At 38.3% G+C, this 18,803-nt stretch overlaps 1 protein-coding gene across 5 annotated transcripts in view; it reads right to left on the minus strand.

The window, feature by feature from the left end:
- chd6 (chromodomain helicase DNA binding protein 6) overlaps nucleotides 1-18,803 on the minus strand; it is a 67,768-nt gene that overhangs the window by 38,256 nt on the left and 10,709 nt on the right. For all 5 annotated transcript variants that reach the window (XM_008408312.3, XM_008408311.3, XM_008408314.3 and 2 more), the window contains exons 3-8: nucleotides 7,351-7,966; nucleotides 5,757-5,871; nucleotides 3,170-3,323; nucleotides 2,251-2,400; nucleotides 1,994-2,059; nucleotides 1,821-1,879 (exon numbers count right to left, since the gene is read on the minus strand). In XM_008408312.3, coding sequence (XP_008406534.2) covers nucleotides 1,821-1,879; nucleotides 1,994-2,059; nucleotides 2,251-2,400; nucleotides 3,170-3,323; nucleotides 5,757-5,871; nucleotides 7,351-7,966 — 1,160 coding nt within the window. The remainder of the gene's footprint in view (nucleotides 1-1,820; nucleotides 1,880-1,993; nucleotides 2,060-2,250; nucleotides 2,401-3,169; nucleotides 3,324-5,756; nucleotides 5,872-7,350; nucleotides 7,967-18,803) is intronic.

Raw genomic sequence — 18,803 nt, forward strand, 5'->3', positions numbered from 1 at the left:
AACTTTTGATCTCAGAAAAATTTTAATCACAATTCAGAGAAAAGATCCTGAAAAGTCAGAATTTTTATTTTGACTTTTAAGAAAATCTGAATTCTGAGAAAATTGTCAGAATTTTGATTAAAATAAAGTCAGGAGTGAGATTTTTTTATTCCCCTTTTTAATTTGGACCATGAAGCAAACGAAGATCAATCTGGACGTTTGGAGAAACTCGTTTTTATCAATTCACAGATTTTTCATGCAGGCACTCAGATGAGGAATAAAGTCTGGAAATAAAAATTTAAAAATTAAGTCAGACGTTGTAAAAATGTCTGAAAACGTAAATGCATTGGAAAAGCATCATCTGTTGTAACTACAGTTACATTTAGTTGCATCATTTCACCCATAAATGACCAACTACAAACATGACCAGTCATCATTACGAATAATAAAGATTTTACAAAAAAAAGTTGTCCTGCAACTTCATGATGCACAAATAAATTATTCCTAAGCAAGTGGAGGAAAATGTAAAGTTCGAATGTTTTATTCATCATCCTGGGAGAATAAATGACAGAGAACAGAATAACTGCCGTACAGAGGCGTCTCCGGAGACGCTCCGACTTCGGGAGCTAAAACGTTCCTGAACGGATAATAACTGCTGCCTGGGAGCAGCGGCCCCCCAAAAACCCACAACGCAGCATTTCTGAAGACGAGTTAGTGGGTAAAAGCCAAATAAAAATGGCTAACGAAGGAGATTTAACGGCGCTCAGTTCAGGTCTTTAAGGTTCCAGGCAGACATAGAATATCCACATGAAAACAGCTTGAAATTTTTATTTTTTAATGAATTTATTCAGGAAAAACTCGGGACTCGCTTTGATTTGTCCAATCCCTCAAATTCAACTGATGACTGCAGCTAAACTCAAACACAATGGTGGCCACGATTACGCTAACAGCAGAGCTAATAGCATTTGGCGCTAATGAAAACATTTAGCTGCACTACATCTGCTACTTTGGCTGAATTTTGTGCTTTAGCATTAGCTTCCGCTAAATAGCGTGTTAGCTTAGCGCTTTAGCAATAGCGGAATAAAGTTTATCATCAGTGCGGCCATTTTCAAACTTTTTGCTACGTAATCTGTAAAGTTAAAGATAATTGAGGGACAACTTTTAAATTTTTTTTTTCAAAAGATGTTTTTTGGTAAATGTTTTCTTTTTACCTGTACATTTATAAAGAAAAACTTATAGAAAGTGAAGAAACGAGGAGCATAAATCATTTCAGATCTGAAACAAAAAAAACTAAACAACATGTTTTAAAACTTTATATTTTTTCTATTATCTTTGAATGTTTATGTTTTTAAAGCAGAAAACATTGTTGATTAAAACATTAATACTTTGTAATTTTAGACTTTGTGTTGTATCTTTTTGAAAGTGAATGTTTCTTACTGCTTCAACCTTCAGGGCCGCAAAACATCACTTCAAGGGCCGCAAACGGCCCACGGGCCACACTTTGGACACAAATGGATTAGTGTTTGGTATTCATGAATGTCATGTCCTATTAAGAATAATTTTAACTGGTATTTTATTTGTTTCTGGGTTAAATTATTAAACAAATATTTGAATATTTATTGAATCTGAAGAAGTTTGGATTTATTTTGGATTTTCTCAAATTTAAAGCAAAAATAAACTTACACAAAGACACAAACATGTGAGCAAAGCCCCACTGGAATATAGTTAAATATCCTTAAACATGGGTTTTTAATACTTTCTTAATAGACTGCAGTAAATTAAGTCAGCAGAAGCAGATAAATAAACCATAAATCAAGATATTTGTTTATAAAGAGACTCACAAATTTCTGTATTTGACATAAAACTCCTCCATGTCCTCCGTTTGGTCCTCTGATGAAGCCTAAAGACACAAATTAAACATTCTTAGGAAAATCAATCAACATTATTTCTGAAATAAAAGTAATTAAAAATCTGGATGTACTCAGGATTTTAAGGTATATATAAATATTTCTACCTCTTTCTTCATTTTTCTGACAGCCAGGATTTTCTCGATGATGTTGGCCTCGTCCTCTGGAGGTTCCTGAGACACGGAAACAAGAGCATCTGCATTCAAACGGCAGGAACAAGGCAGAACCATAAAATAAACTGCAGAAAACAACTACAAACTCCCAGAACACTCAAACCATTAAAACCCGAAACCAGGACGAATCTTCTTGTTCTTCTCCAGGCGGATTTTTCCGGATCGGACCAGAAATCTGAGCGGTGTCTTACTTCTGCCTGCCATGCCAGAGCCGTAGCGTTGAGCGCCGAGATGCGCCCGGCGCCCAGAACGGCGATCGTCTCTCCGTCGTCGTCCACCACCTTGAAGTCCAAGTCTTCGTTGTACTTCCTCCTTTTGACCTGTCGACCCGAACGCCGCTTCTGCAGAACGGGCCGAGGACAAAAACAAACAAAACTACTTCAACTGGAAACAGTTCCTCCAGACTTTTAAAGGTTCCTTGGTCGTGGTGCGGACAGATAAACAAAAACAACAAATAAAATGTAAACAAAACTGTCCTTCAAAAAATGTAAGCATGTTGCAATAAGCTTTAAATCAATTAACCGCACAATAAATTAAAATAAGCTCAATGGTTTCCATTTGCACGATTTATTGTTTTTGTCTTTTTACCAAAAACTGGACGACTAAAGTCTTTATTCTGGCGCTCATAAATCATTTTATTTGTCGTTTTATTCATTTTGTATATTTAAAATGTCTCCACTTCCAGAGTTAAATGTTCATTAGGATTCTAAGTTTATTGATCTTTTATTGATCTCTAGCATTGTAGAGCCGTTACCATTATATTACTTGAAAATGGTCAAAAAACAACAATATTATCGTTTATCACAATAAATTCTGGGACAATTCAACTAAAAGGCCTAATTGGGAAAAAAAAGCACCAGACTGAAGACGTTTATGATCCAGGTGAAAAAGGGAAACACGCTAAATGACACAAATGGAAATGATCAAGCTCGTTTTAATTTATCAATTGATTAATTGCTTAATGCGACCGCTCTATTAGTAACCAATTTAGTATTTCCAACCAACTTGAGCAACACTGGAAGCAGGCAAGTCATAAAACTTGGCTCTGGGATACTTCTATTTAAAGTGTATGGTTGAGTTTCACTCTCTGCGTTTTCCTCCTGAACTCACGGCGTTGTCCAGCGGGTCCTGGCTGTCGTCGCCTCCCATGTTGAGCGCCGACGTTGAGGTGGCGTCGTCGCTCTCCGCCCCCTCCTGGACGGCCAGCTCCTGGTTTCTCCTCTTCCCTTTCTTCTTCTTCTCCAGCGGCGGCGCACCTGGGTCTCTGAAGGAACAGCGGCATTGTTTCACAAGCAGAAAGTTAAATGAGAACGTAAATCTAAATGTTTAGCTTCGTTTTCAGATCAGATGCTGGGATGAGAAAGAAGAAGCAAGACTCACAACTCTGAGCATTTTCAGCTAACTTTGATTTGCCTTGTTGCTGAAAATTGTGCTACATAAATAAAATTACATTACCTTACCTTAACAGTATTGTTATTATAGTTCGGATGGAGGGTAATTATTCAGTTATAAACCATCCGGTTCTGCACCGAGTTTGAATTTTTTGCATTTGTTTTGGTATGCAAGTAATTCTTCAAATCTAAATTTAATTTAAATGTTATAGTAATAAAAGCCCAGATGCTTTTTTTAAACATTTGACCAAATGCTCTGGAACTTTGCTGGGTTGCTAGGTAACGGGCTGGGCCTGGCTGGCGGTTGCTAGGTAACGGCTTGTTACATTCCGGAGGTTTCTAAACCGGCTCCTTTCCCAAAAAACATTAAGCCGTTTCCAAAAAGCTGAGTTACCTCAAATGAAATTTAAATTAAAATAAACACGTAAATACATGTATGAGCATGTAAATACATGTATTTACTCACTTCTGTTGAGTTGGCAACAGAAGTGACGATAATACATTTACACTTATTACCCGTGACGGACACAAAAAAAGCTAGTTAGCCAGCTAGCTAACAGGAGTATATTAGCAGCTAGTTACTGACCGCCTCAAGTCACAGTCACGACTGACATAAACGTTTCGCAAGAAAAACTACGTGCGAGTTCAAATAGTCCTACCACAATAAAATTTAAGATCAATTTAAAGACCGTCCTTGAGGCCAACCTCCATTTTTAAAATACGTTTAAGACATTTTAAAGTCTTAATTTTAGATGGATCAATTTAAGACTTTTAAAGCCTGAATTTAAGACGTTTTAAGAATTTGCAGACACTCTGCTTACTGATATATATATTTTCTTGTGTGAAATGTCACTAAATGTAGCAGCAAAGTTGTGCTGATTATTGTTAACAATGCAGACGTGACCTGGTGGCCAAATCTCTTCACTTTATTCTCCGAGGTTTGATCTCATTCCTTTATTTTTCCTTCGTTACTCTCTTCATGCTTGAACCTTCCCCTCTGACCCCGACAAGATTAGTCAAATCTTGATCATAGGTGTTAAAGAGACGACACTCTCAAAATCCAAGGTGTAAAACTTAATTACGAAGTTGTACAAATATTAGTTTCTGTAGCCTGAGGAAACAAACGGCTCCGAAATCTGTTAGCAGGCTGAACCGGTCGGATCCGGGTTGGTTGCATCTTGTAGGATCCTGCAGGCGCTCTAAAGACAGACCATAATAGTCTCTGAAGAGTTTAATGATGTTGTGAGCAGTTTTATTTACCTGCTGTAAAATCTGCTTCCGTTCACGGTTTTATGCAGGATGGGTTCTGCTCAGGAGTTTGGCTCCTTTAAGTTTCATTTAAAGTGGAGGAATTAGGCTGGTGACAGGAAAAACTCAGGAATCTGATTTTTTTCTGATCACTGAATGCACCACACCTAAGCTCTGTCACTAACACTTCTTTGAGACTTAAAGTTTGGTATTTTCAGTACCAGTGAAGATTCTAATAAAGGGGTAGCTGCAGGTTTCAGCAGGTCAAATTTAAGACTTTTAAGCCACTTTGAATGAAATTTAAGACTGTGAATGTAGGGATTTAAGACTGCTGCATTACCATCAAACATAGCAGAAACTGTTTTTCACAGAGACTTTAGGTTTCACACTCTGAATATTGCTGTCTTAAAGGGGTAGAATCATGTAAAAATAAACTTTTACATCATGTTATTCTGTCATCAAAACATGCCCGGAGTGTTGCTTTCATTCTTTCATGCATGTTTGAGAAATCCTTTAATCTCCATGGCAACCATTGAGTTGTGCAAAACCCCTGGGTGGACCTAGCCCCGCCTTCGAGGTGCAGCTCCTCCCCCACTCAGCTCCTTCAGACTAGCCAGCAGCAATTAGCAAACACCTGTTTGAACTGCGTATCAGCTGAGCTCATCATAGGAGCTGCTCCTCAGTGAAACGCCGTTAAAGGGTTAACAGAGGAGCCATGCTGCGATGACGTCCTGGAAGTGGAGCTTCAAAAACAGCAGGAGTTTTTAATCATCACGCTCATTTTAATTTATCGTGCTATTCACTGACCTCCTGTTCATTGTGACAGGCTCACTACGACCCGTCTTATTCAAGATAATTTGTTTTTAACTAGATGTAAATATTATAATGAGCTTATGAAAGCGAGATGCAGCAGACTGAGCTATAAATGCGCCATGTGTCACCAGCTTCGCTCTTAAGCCCTGGAAGCACCTGAAACCAACCTTCCCAGTTCTGCTCTGGGTTGGTTATTTGAGTCATACAGCTTGGTTCTGCTTTTCCGAGCTTGTGGTTGTGCGTACTTGGGTTTGCGGCCCCTCTGCTTTGGCGCCGTGGGGGCTGCAGTCTTGCTGTTGGCCTGGCCATGACTCTTCCCGTGGATCTGGACGGCCTGGCTGTTGTTTACTTGAGGCCCTGCTGCAAAAGTGGAAAACAGGAAGACGGTTGGGACAGTCGTTAGTCCAACAGAATCTGTTTTTAGGCATTACAGGTGCTGTAATTTGAATTTAGATTCTGAATTAGCTGCGTTTGAGGAACATGTCGCCAATTTAAAATATTTGATAGTATTCTACATTCTAGGTAAAGTAAAACAAAACAAATATGCTTTGAAACGTCTCTCACAACATTAACTTAGCAAGAAATTCCCCAATTTCAGTAAAATTGATTCAATAAGTCATTGGGATATTAGGAATAATAAGCATTCATTACATTGAAACAATCCAAACATTTCATGTTAAGTTAATGACGTTCCTGCTCAAATTCAATGCTATAAAAGTTACAAAAAGAAAAATTCTAAAAAATGTTTCTGCTAAGTTTTCTGCTAATTAGCAGATATAAATAATTTTGGTTATTCTGACTAAATAAAAACAAAAAAAAAGGTCAGACAAGTTTAATTTGAGACAATGTATGAAAATATCTGGCTTCAACTGTTAATGTTTTCCAAATTTAAGCTTTAAATCAAACGTTAGATGGAAATTTACTGCAAACCAGAGAACTTTGAATATCAAGCACTTTTAAAGGATTTTACACAGAAATCAAGCACTTTCCAAACCATAAAAACTTCAAAAAAAAATTTAAATTCAAACACTTTCAAGGATTTCAAGAACCTGCACAAAACTGGAAATCTAAATACCTGGAATACTGTCAGACTGGTGGCGGGACCTTTCCCGTTTTATCCACAGTTTTCTCTCCACGATGTTCTTTAGTTTTAGTCAGTTATGAGGCAAAGCGGCAAAACCTGAAACTGCTGACGTTACTCGACAGGTTGTTGCTAGGCAACCAGGGTGAGAGAGTTAGTTGATGCCACCAACGTAGCTTAGCTAGTCATGAGAAGATGAGCAGCTAACGTCTTTCCTCTGCCTACGTCTCCCAGAATGCTTTGCTGTTCTAGATTACAGTTCAGAGGAAATTGTTGAATATTATCTCTGATGTATAATTTCTCTGTATCAATCGCAATATTTATTGTTCTTGATTTTTCCGGCGCTAATTACATTATAAGAATTTCATGTCAGTAGATATTGATAATTGATCTGTTTTTTGTTTTTTTAAATATCTGAAATACTGCCAAACTGTTGCCGTGGCCTTTCCCGTTTTATCCAGTTTTCCCTCCACACAGTTGTTGCTAGGTAACCAAAGAAGGAAAGAGTTGCTAGGTAACGAAAGGATTAGTGAGTTAGCCGATTCCACCAACCTAGCTTAGTTAGCAGTGAGAGGTTGATCGGCTAAAGCCTTTCCTCTGCCTACATCTCCCAGAATGCTTTGCGGTTCTGGATCAAAGTTCAGTGAAATGTTTTATTATTCTATCAGATGATTATACATTACTGATTTATTGTTCAGCTGTAGCTCCAACCTAAATGCATTAATAAAAATGAGGCCATCTTGGACGTTTCTACGAACCTTGGTTGGCCGGCAAAGGAGGGACGACTTTAACCTTCGGCTTCCGACCTCTTTTCCCAGGAATTTTGACCGGGACTGGAACCGGTCCAGGAGCCGCGGGCGGCTCCGAGGTTTTCCCACCTGCCGCATTCCTGGGATCAGCGCCGCTCTCCTTCCGGCTGCCCTTCCCCTTGGTGCGCCGCTCCTTCCTCTCCTTCCCCTCCTTCCCCTCCTTGGGCTCTTTGCTCCTCCTCAGCGTCAGCACAGTCGTCTCCTTCTCCTCCTTTTGTCTCTTTGGTTTGTTGCTCTCCTTCTCCTCCTCTTCGGCGTCGACTTTCTCCCACTGCCTCTTGTCCTTTTTCTTCCGTTTCTTCTTCACCCTGCCCCCGCCTCCTCCCTCATCTTCCTCGTTCAAGGGGGCGTGGGACCTGGCAGCGTGCACGCTGACCGCCGCGCAGTGATTGGCCGTCGATGTGCTGCCCACTGGGGTGAGGATCCGGAGCTGGTCCTTGGAGCCGACGACCAGGTGTCCCCGAGGGATTGTGGGAACTGCGGCTTGTGCGATGCTGCCTTGGTCCGAGGCGGCGGCAGCGGCGGAGGCTGGAGGCGGCGTGTGCTTCGGGAGGCCAGTGAACATCTGGAATCAGGAAAACAAAAATACAGCTGAGCCCACCACCTTCTTCAAATCTAACAACACTGGTGTTGAACGCTTGAGCTGCAAAAGTTTTAATTTGTGCCACTTAAATATATTAATACATGTTTCCAGAGGTCATGAAAGGTCATCCAGCCCACCTTCTTTAAATCAGATTCATGAGCTCCTGTTATAAAAAGTTGAGGTTTGTCACTTAAACGGCAAAGTTTTGCTTCCATGTCACCTACAAAGCGAGATAATTCACTAAAACATCAATAAACAGTTAAAACAGAAAAATAAATGGGTTTATTTGCTTGAAAAAAAAAAAAACTTAGTGGGACACAGAGATAATAAAACCAGAAACAGTCAAGATTGAAAAATAAAAAGTGACAGTTAGGAGGAAGGATATGCTGTAAATGTCCAACACTCAAATTTAAATAAACTAATCCCAATTATTTTTCATTACAGAAAGTAGACATTTACAATCCCTATAAACAACAAGCACAAAATAATAAAGAAATGAAAGTTATTATAATAATCCAGAGCAGAAGGTGAATTTAGGGAATAAAATCAACTAAATAACAGAGATTCAGCTTCTAATTAAGCATCACCACCTCGTGTTTACATTTACAACGTTGACGTTAGGAAGAAAGTTTGTAGTAAAGTATATTTTTACATGACAGAGAGAATGATTTGTGTGGAATAATGGTGGTGGAAGTGGAGAAAAGTCCCATTCTGAGCACGCGCCGTTGTTGCTGTGACTCACGCTGTGACTAAACACTTAACATGCAGAATATTCCTCTGTCAGCCTGCAGGATGCTGCAGCCTTTCGGGGCTCACGCAACACGGACGGCGCGGGTGTTAAAACGATTAACCGCCTGCGAGACGTAAACAAACCGAACATATGTGAACCAGGCCAGACACAGAAACATCCAGGATGCTGAAATATTCCGTTTCTACGTTTCTCAGGCACAGAGTGACATTTACAGCAACATGTTATACATCAAATATGACTTAAAACTAATTTTACTTCCTGATTTAACACCTTGAAATTGGGCTCTGTGTCTTTAAGAAGCTCCTGCTCATTCCAACATGGCTCCTCTATTAACCCTTCACGTTTTTACCAGCGTTGCTCTGAGAAGCAGCTCCTACAATGAGCTCAGTAGCTCCACCAGGTGTTTGCTAATTGCTGCTGGCTAGTCTGAAGGAGCTGAGTTAGGGAGGAGCTGAGCCTCGAAGGCGGAGCTAGGTCCAGCCAGGCGTTTTGCAGCTGAATGGTTGCCATGGAGATGACAGGATTTATCAAGCATGCATTACAGAATCAGGAATGTTTTTTGATGAGGGAATCACTTTAACATGATGGAAAGCTGAAAAAGAGTAAATTTTATGTGATACTAATAAAATCCTTTAAGTGGTGAAAGTTACTTCCATCAGAAATGTCAGATTAATCTACTACAAATGAATAAACGATGCAATAAATGATCAGTGGGGGTGAATTAGAAAACAAATGAAAAGCTGCAGATGTGTTCTCCTTCGTCTTCTTGATTTTTAATTCGTTGGTTGTCGTGAAAAAGTGCTTTCCCCTCTTCCCGACGTCCTTCCCCCCCCCCCACATTTGTCACATTTCGCGTGTTTCAGGACACAAACCAATTTAAATATTAGTCAAAGTTTGATTCCTCATCCGTCACATTTTTTTTTCCATACTTCAGTGTTTAAAAATCTAAAATTAATAAAATAATTCATTCATTCATATTGCTAATAGTTTACAACAGCCGTGGAGTTTGTGACGTATTGTGCAAGAGAAAAGTTGTTTGCAGTGAGAAAACGTTTCCCTGGATGAAGTCGGTTTAAAGTTGCAGTCAAAGCTGCAGAAATGCTCACAAACCTGGGAAGTTTTGTTTTTCTGCTGCAGAAGACGCAGCGAGTTTTTCCTGCACCCAGCCAGCGATCGATGCAGCCTGGAGGAACTCCATCCGTCCGACTCCGATCGCTACGCTGCATTGTCTCAGCTTTCTGCATAAACGCTTGCAGTCATAAATATTCATGGCCGGTAGGCGGACCTCAAGGTCAGTGCAGCATGTGGGCAAAAATCCATTTGGATCAAACATGCAGAGAAGCCTCAATAAGCAGCAGATAGGCGATTTCAAAGAGCTCAAATCTGCATCCACTGAGGCAGCAGCACTAAAAAAAAACCCAGATGTTTTGAATCAACCATGGAGTCTGTTTGTATTATTCCAGTTTGAATAATTTCAGTTGGCTACAGAGTAAATTTAAAACTTTTTAAGACCTTTTCAATGCCACTTTGGAGGAACTTTAGACAGGAAAAACTACAAATATAAGGGATTTAATTTAAAGTAAGTATTTAAGGTCCCTTTGGGATGAAAATAGTATTTTTGCATTTAATTTTTAACGAGCAAAAACCGTGAACACGGCTTTAGCTTTCTTACATTTTCTTTCTTAACCCATGTTTCACCTAGCTTAAAGTTTTTTTGGGGAGTAGAAGGGGGGGGTTGCACCTAGCATCAAACGGTTTAGCAGCAGAAATCAGCAAAAAAAGGACATCAGCCATCCAACTGGCAAAAATGTTTCACCCAAAATAGACACAAAAAAGCTAGCTAGCTGGCTAGCTAGCAGGGTATATTAGCAGCTGCGATAGCCGCAACCACATAAAGACGGTTACAAAAATCAGCCTTCTGTCACCTGAAGAACATTTCCAGGATTAAAGAACTAATGTCTCAGCGAGATCTAGAGAAACTCAACCAGCGTTTATTTCTGCACACAACCAGAACCATAGATGGAGAAGCAGCATTCAGCTTCTATGCACCACAAATCTGGAACAAACTTCCAGAAAACTCTAAAATAGTCAAAAATCTAAACTAAAAAACGTTAGAGTTGCTTTTGATTAATGATAACTGAAAAACTGACCAACGTACTGATGAATATTTGCTTGATGATTTGACAAAATGTAATATTCATTGCTTGTTTAATAATTAGTTACTTTGTGATGTTTTTATGATGTAAAGCACTTTGAACCGCGTTCCTGCTGAAAATGTGCTGTAATAATAAAGTTAACTTATTTTAGAGACACAAATTGTCTTCGGTCAGTCACAGAGACTCGCTCAAACCGGAGAGCGTCAGCCGAAATAAGACAATAAATGGTTAAGAAATTAAAAACTTCATTTTGCAAAAAAAGTCCAGACTTTTACAACAATGCAAAAAGGAATAATTAAATCATTTGTTACCGTTTTCCTAACTAACAAACAGAGAGGATTACTGAAAATAAAACATATTTAATTTCTCCATTCATTATGAGTTGCTTATACAACAGATACTTTCTTCACATCTGATAGAAACGTTTATTTATCTGTGAGGAATAAACCACCTGCTGAAAATAGCTAAAAAAAAAAGGATTATTTTACATCATGTTGAGCGGATAATTTGCACCGTGATGATGACTCTCACTTCGTCAGGTACAAAATAATCTGAGCTGCAGATGATTAACTCTGTGTTTAATGGCTGCTAAAACCTGCACACACACACACGCGCGCACACACACACACACACAGAGTACCAAGCATCAGATGGTGAGCATGAGAGCGTAGGACTTTAAAACCGTCTCCTCGATCTTGTGACTGCTCCCTGAAAATCCCGGGACGCGTTTGTGACGAAACAGGAGAGAAAAACAGCGGCACAAAGTGAAGCCAGCTTTGCATATTTCCATCACCTCCACACATTTAGCTTGAGAGACGCTTCTTGTGGGTGTAAGCGACTTATTTTTACGTTTATTTGAACCACAAACAGGAATTTAAATTGGTAAGGAACCACCAAGTTTCTGAAACGCCACATTTTCACGGTCAGAGGAAGCAAACACAGAGTTATTTGATGAAGAATATTGGAAAAGGCTTTTTAACCTAAAGGCACTGAACCAACAGTCAAGCCTGGTGGTGGCAGCATCATGCTATGGGGGCTGAAATGATTGCATAAAACAAAGAATTTATTTTATATTCTTCAACGTCTCTTCAGATCAACAAGATCAGAGGTGCCTCAAGTGTGGAATGGTTTTATTTTGGTCTCCCAAATATGTGTCAGAAATAAAAATAAAAAATAATAAAAATTACTCAAAAGATTTTAAATTGTCTGTTTTTCTTCTAAGGCAGGGGTCCCCAAACTTTTTCCTGTGAGGGCCACATAACTTTTCCCTTCTCTGGTGGGGGGGAGTGAGCGTTACTCAATTGATTTTTACCCAGAAAGCACATGGGCAAAAACCGTTAGTGAAACGGTCACTGGGACTGACTAGTATATATTCCATTGAGGGAAACCTTCATAACAAACACGTGTGTTCATCTGCTCTACCGCTAGCAAACAACCGTACTGATTAAATAACATAAAAGTCAAGCAGTTCCCTAAAAGTCCAACAGATGGCAGCAATGCGCCATGCAAAACAAAACACCCACAGTTTACAGGATACACTTCCTGCTACAGAGCCCCCTGGTGGTTGAAGAAAAATACACATATAAACCAGAAAATACAATATATGAAAATTGTATTTTTGGTATTGTTTGTGGGGCCGGACTAAATGTGGAGGCGGGCCGGATCCGGCCCACGGGCCGTAGCTTGGGGACCACTGTACTAAGGCAACAGCCTTTTTAATGTTGAGGATCATTAAACATACAGATTTCACAAAATAAAAAAAGGCAGAGGAGATTTATTCATAGATCATCTGTCTCATATGCTGCCACGACAGTTTTTACAGTGTGAACTGTAAAAAAAAAATGTTTCAACATCTAAATAAATCTTTTTTTTATAAAACTTAAAAGCTGCAGCTACTTTTCCCACCTCCGGGGGAAAAAAATCCAAATATTTTCCCAAAGTTATTGCAACAAATAGAATCAACACCAGTAATAATTTCCTAATAAAAACCTTTAAAATTTGTGAAATACTTTTTAAATTTTAGTTCAACGTGAAACAGAAAAACCCGTAAATGGAACCAACTGGGTCAGATTGTGTTCTGTTTGCCGTTTGTGCGCTCCGTCCATCTGCACATGAAGTGAGAGGCGGCTCTCCGTCCGTATGTTTTCTGTTCCAATGTCACCAGCGCAAGCTGTGGCACATTTCTGCGCCTGGCAAAAGACGAGAATCTGCACTGAGCTCCAGCCAGAAGCGGCTCGTTACTCTGATTATGAGGAATATTCAATCAGAAACTTCTGAACATGGCTGGTGATTTTAAAAAAAAAACTGTATATCCTGAAGGGATTCAGGAAGTTTTTTTATTATTAGAGCAGCTTTTTAAAATTATTTCTGTAATATAATGTGGATTTACCTATTTGTGGAGTTTTCTGTGGAATGCAAGTAAAAAAATGTTCACAACAAAATCGGCTTGTTTGCTGATTTTTTCATAGATTAGATCTAAAAAAAATGAAGCTTGGGAAGCTAAAATATGGCACATTGCTAACTGAGATGCTATTAGACCCAAGAGTAAAGCAGATTGTAGATCAGAGGTGTCCAAAGTGTGGTCCAGGGGCCGTTTGTGGTCCTTCAAATTATTTTGTTGTGGTCACAAGTCAAGAATGGCAGAAATGTGGCCAATAAAACAGAAAGCAAAAAATGTTTTGCCACATACAGTTAAAGGGGAATATTATGCGTTTTCCAGGCACAAAGTGCCATTTTATAGCATAACCAAGTAACTATGTACAGATTTATAACAACCTTCAGTTGTTATAAAAAGAATATGTATATATACACATATATATCAAAAATAACATAAAAGAAAATGTATTTCTTAATTCAGTGCCTTGAAATTGGGCCTCTGTCTCTTTAAAAGCTCGGGCTCTTTCTGAAGCCCCGCCTCCAAGAAATCATAACAACATGGCTCCTCTATTAACCCTTTAGCAACGCTTTTACCAGCGTTTCACTGAGAAGCAGCAGCTCCACCAGGTCTTTGCTAATTGCTGCTGGCTAGTCTGCAGGAGCTGAGTGGGAGGAGCTGCGCCTCGAAGGCGGGGCTAAGTCCAGCCAGGCGCTTTGCAGCTCAATGGTTGCCATGGAGATTAAAGGATTTCTCAAACACGCATGAAAGAATCACGTATGTTTTTGATGAGAAAATGATGTCATAACATGATTTAAATTTTAAAAAAAGTGATTTTACAAACTAATACTTAACGCCCTTCCTCACGATAACACTTGCTTAAAGAAATGTGATTTAAATGCCGCACAGAAAACCGCATTTAACAATATTCTAGAATTTACTCACATTTATTGATGCTCCAAACGGAACAAACGTAAAAATAAAATTTTCAATAACACTGTCAGTTTGGGGGTTTTATCTACTTTATTAATTATAAGCTAACAGGACAACAATAAATAAAAATTCATCAAAAGGAATTTTTCACAAAAAACACAACAATTTTTAATTATATACGGTTTTCTTAAAAAATGTAGTTATTATTGAAGAAGTAAATTTGTGGCCCATCAGTAGTTTAAATTTGCCAGTTTTGGCCAAAACGGCCAAACGTTTGGCTGCTGTATTAAAGTATATTAAGGTAATTTAATATGCTATGTATATTATTATTTAGTATGCTATGCGATATGTTTAGACCTAAAAAGCATTTTAACCTATTAGCAACCTTGGAGATGTTATTACAACGAAGCACCAGGTGCACCAATACAGCAGAAAGTCTTTGGGTTTATATAAATGCGTCTAACACTTGAACTCAAATACTAAATGTTGCTTTTCTGCTTTAAATAAAAATAATTCAATTGTCAAACGAATTTATTTTAAGGTACTTTTGGACCAAACTGTGATGTTAGGAAGGAGCAGGATTTTTCTCAAGGTCGAAAAACGTGACAGAAAAAGCACCCCATATTGAAAATTTAAGAAAATACCCCCGTAATATAGCTAAATAATTTTCAACTAAATTAATTAATTGATAATTAAAGCTAAGTTGCTTTAATTATCTGGTTGATAATCATTCGATGTAGCAGCTGGATGATTGACAAACGGCTGCGTTTATGCAGAAAGCGTGACTGACTGGTGTCGTGAGACCCATGCAGATGCGCAAACAGACGTTCACACAGGTATCATAAATCACACACACACACACACACACACACACACACACACACACACACACACAAACACACACAAACACACACACACACACACACACAAAGGCCACGTGTCAAACCGTTCAACCCGAAGTTGAACCTTTGTACCAGCAGCCAGTTCATAACCACTCAAAACATAAACCTGTACAAAAAAACAACAAAAAAACAAAAACCTGAAAATGAGTTACACTTTAAAAAAATATTTTAAAACTCTCTTGCATCTCAACAAGATCAACAATTAAAAAACAACAACATCATGACGTGGTAATGAGGCAACACGAACAGGAACGCAGGCACACACACGGCGAGCTGCGCCGCCTCATCGTCAGTCCGCTTGAGGAGCGGGTATCAAGGCTGTTGCCATGGAAACTGGCTCCCAGCGCCAGCGCTGCTGCTGCTGCTGCTGTTGGGATACGGGACGAGTCAGACGTAAACACGCGGTCACCACGGTAACCCGTTCGATGCCATCTACGTGGACCGACTCCCTCTTTTGTCCACCTCTGACGTGAAACTGGATGTCAGAGGCTTCATGTGATTTTTTTTTTTTTCCCCAGTCGATTATTAAACCATTATTTATAAAAAAAACTTACTGTAGAGAGATACTAACAGGTAAGTTTAGTTTAGAATAGAATAGAAACATCCTTTATTGTCCCAGTAATCAGATGTCGCAGCAGCAAGTTAAGGTAACAGAAAATATAAAAATATGAAAAACAGACTGGACAGTACAGAGAAATTATTTAAAAAAACAAAATAAGTAAAAGCAATGTGCAGCTTTTCAGTTAGGAAAGAAAAATGTACAACATATAGCTGAAACTATTAATCGGTTTAATCGTGATTAATCATTTATTTAAATAATCGTCAACTAATTTAGGAATCAAATAATCCTTAACTGGAGCATAGAAACTCAAAGCAGAAATTAATTTACAAAAATATGAATATTTTTTAGTGAAGGTGAAAAACATTCTTGGTCTATAAATATGTTCTACCCAGAACTCATCAAGTGACATTTTAGCTTCACTTGGTTCAAATTCAATTTTAAAAATCTCATATTTTCTTATTTAATAAGGAAATTGATTATTTGTTTATGGATTTTCTTATGTATTTCTAATATTGTATAAAATAACTAAGTGATTCAATAAAACTCTGCACAATGTGCCATTTTTTAAGTCGATTAACCATGAGAGTAAAATGATTGTCAGAATAAATTGATTAGTCGTCTGAATAATCAATTAATCATGAAAATAAATTGATTAATCGTCTGAATAATCAATTAATCATGAAAATAAATTGATTAGTCGTCTGAATAATCGATTAATCATGAAAATAAATGGATTAATCGTCTGAATAATCGATTAATCATGAAAATAAATTGATTAATCGTCTGAATAATCGATTAATCATGAAAAATTGATTAATCGTCTGAATAATTGTGCCACTAACAGATTTAAAAGCTGTTTATTAGAAGAGGTTATGCTTAAAAAGTCCAACAGGAGATGGGAGGAAGGATCCAAGTTAACGTCTTTATGAAACCTTTACATCGTTAAAGATCCAAAGCATAAAACCATATTAATAGGAAAAACAAACATTTCCCTTAATTTTTGGGTCCTCGGTTGTTTTCTACTTTTTTGGCCCAATCTTTACCAAACTTGACTTGTGGTCAAGGACCTAACAAAATAATTTCAAGGGCCACGAATGGCACCCGGACCACACTTTGAACACCTCTGATCTAGACGATTTTCATCAGATGCGGTAGATGGGACATAACCAAATCTCCTTTTCTAATGTCTTTATTTTCAAGAAGATTTGATTTTGTTTGGTAATACGTTGGTATAATAAATTCTTCCTCTTGTCGAGCCTTCAGGACAAACGTCACTCAACGTTTCACAAAAACACTAAATGTGGTTTTTCAGATAATTCTGACTCTGTGTGAAACTAAAAAAGGACAAAGTGTCGTTCTGTTGACTTCTGCTAGACGTGTCGAGGCGTGCGCTGCTCCGATCCAGCTTCCTTCTGCCCGAACAAGCCTCCACAGAGCAACCCAGGCCAAACAAGCACTCCTCTCGACTCCCAGGCTGAGAAGAGGTCAAAGGGCGATTCTCCAGAGGTCAGAACGGATTTCACCAAGAAAACGACCAAATTACCCAGTAAGAGTCCGACTCAACTCTAATCCAGACACAAGCAGGTCAGAGCAGGTGACCAAATTTAAACCAGAGACGACAAAGGAATTTTTTTTTGCATATTTTAGTCTGTAAATTTCCACTGAAAAACTCTAGATTCAAAAGTTGTTTTTTTTCTAGAAAATGTCTGAGATGTCAAGCAAAAAAAAATTTGTGGCAAATTTTTGAGTTTCCAAACTCACGGTTTTTAGAATTTTTTCTCACAAATGTTTAACTTTTGAAACTCAGAAATTTCCATGTTTTTTCTATGAAATCTCTGAGATTAATCTAAAAAATTCTTAGTTTTTTTTCTAGCAAATTGACTTTTCAAACTCAAATATTCTTGTTTTTTTTTTTTTATTTCTGAGTATAATTAGTTGTTTTTTCTAGCAAATTTTCAGCTTTTAAAATTCAGGATATTTCCGTGTTTATCTAGAAAAATTCTGAGATTAGTCTCAGAATTGTATTTCATTCTAGCACATTTTCAACTTTTCAAGCTCAGAAATTTCCAAACTTTCCTAGGAAATTTTCTGAGACTAATCTTTAAACTTTCGAAACAGAAATTTTCACAAATCTTTCTAGATTTTTTTTTTAGAACAATCTCAAATTTTGATTTGCTTTTCTAGCAAACTTTCAAGTTTTCAAGCTCAGAAATTTCAAACAAAATTTCTACAAAATTTCTGAGATTAATCTAAACATTTCTGAGGCTTTTGGCGGAAACTGCCTCCTGTTTTTCTAACTATAGTGGCTCTAATACATCATTGTAAAATCTCATAGAAATCCACATTTTAAGCTCTGATCGAAAATGTTGATTTGAAATTCTTCGTTTTGTTTTTTTACCGAGGTCTCAGAGTCAAACATCCACACAGGCTGCGGTGATGAGCTGCAGCGTTGGGCCTGAGAAGTCGAGCAAACACGATTGAGAGGAGCTGCCCGCAATCACATCGGCTTTGAATCAATAATCCTTCCTCACACAGCACCAAACACACACACACACACACACACACACACACACACACGCACGCACACACACACACACACACACACACACACACACACGGTCCATCTCTCCTTTACAAATATAGACCATGAACACTGCAGTTCCATTGATGCCGACACCTCCTTTCACAGTCGCTACAGAAAGCTGAATTAATGAATTACTGAATTAATTGGTGAACACAGGAAACACTTCTGACCTTCTGACTGAAAGTTTTCTCACAGGAAAGAAAACCAAAACGTTGCACTTTTCATTACAATTAGGTGTTCATTTCATCTACTTTTTCTTTTTAACTTAGAGAAACTAACACAGAATCATAACAACAACAAATCAGATTTTTGTATAATAAAATCCATAATTTCACCGTTTAAGGCTGCATGCGCATCAGCTGTGAATGCGAAATCGGACTAAAAACTCGAAATCTGTCTGCCTACAAACCTCGGTCTCGGTTCACTTGAAGTGAACTCTAGATCGATTCGAATGCATATGTGAACACTAAGCGGACCAGAAACTGCACCAAAAGCAGGAAGTGGACTACAGCGCAGGGTATTCTGGGTAAATACAACCAAAACAAATGCGCTAGGCT

The sequence above is a fragment of the Poecilia reticulata genome, chromosome 5 (assembly GCF_904066995.2).
Source record: "Poecilia reticulata chromosome 5, P_reticulata-male-v2, whole genome shotgun sequence".
Taxonomy (NCBI): Eukaryota; Metazoa; Chordata; class Actinopteri; order Cyprinodontiformes; family Poeciliidae; genus Poecilia; species Poecilia reticulata.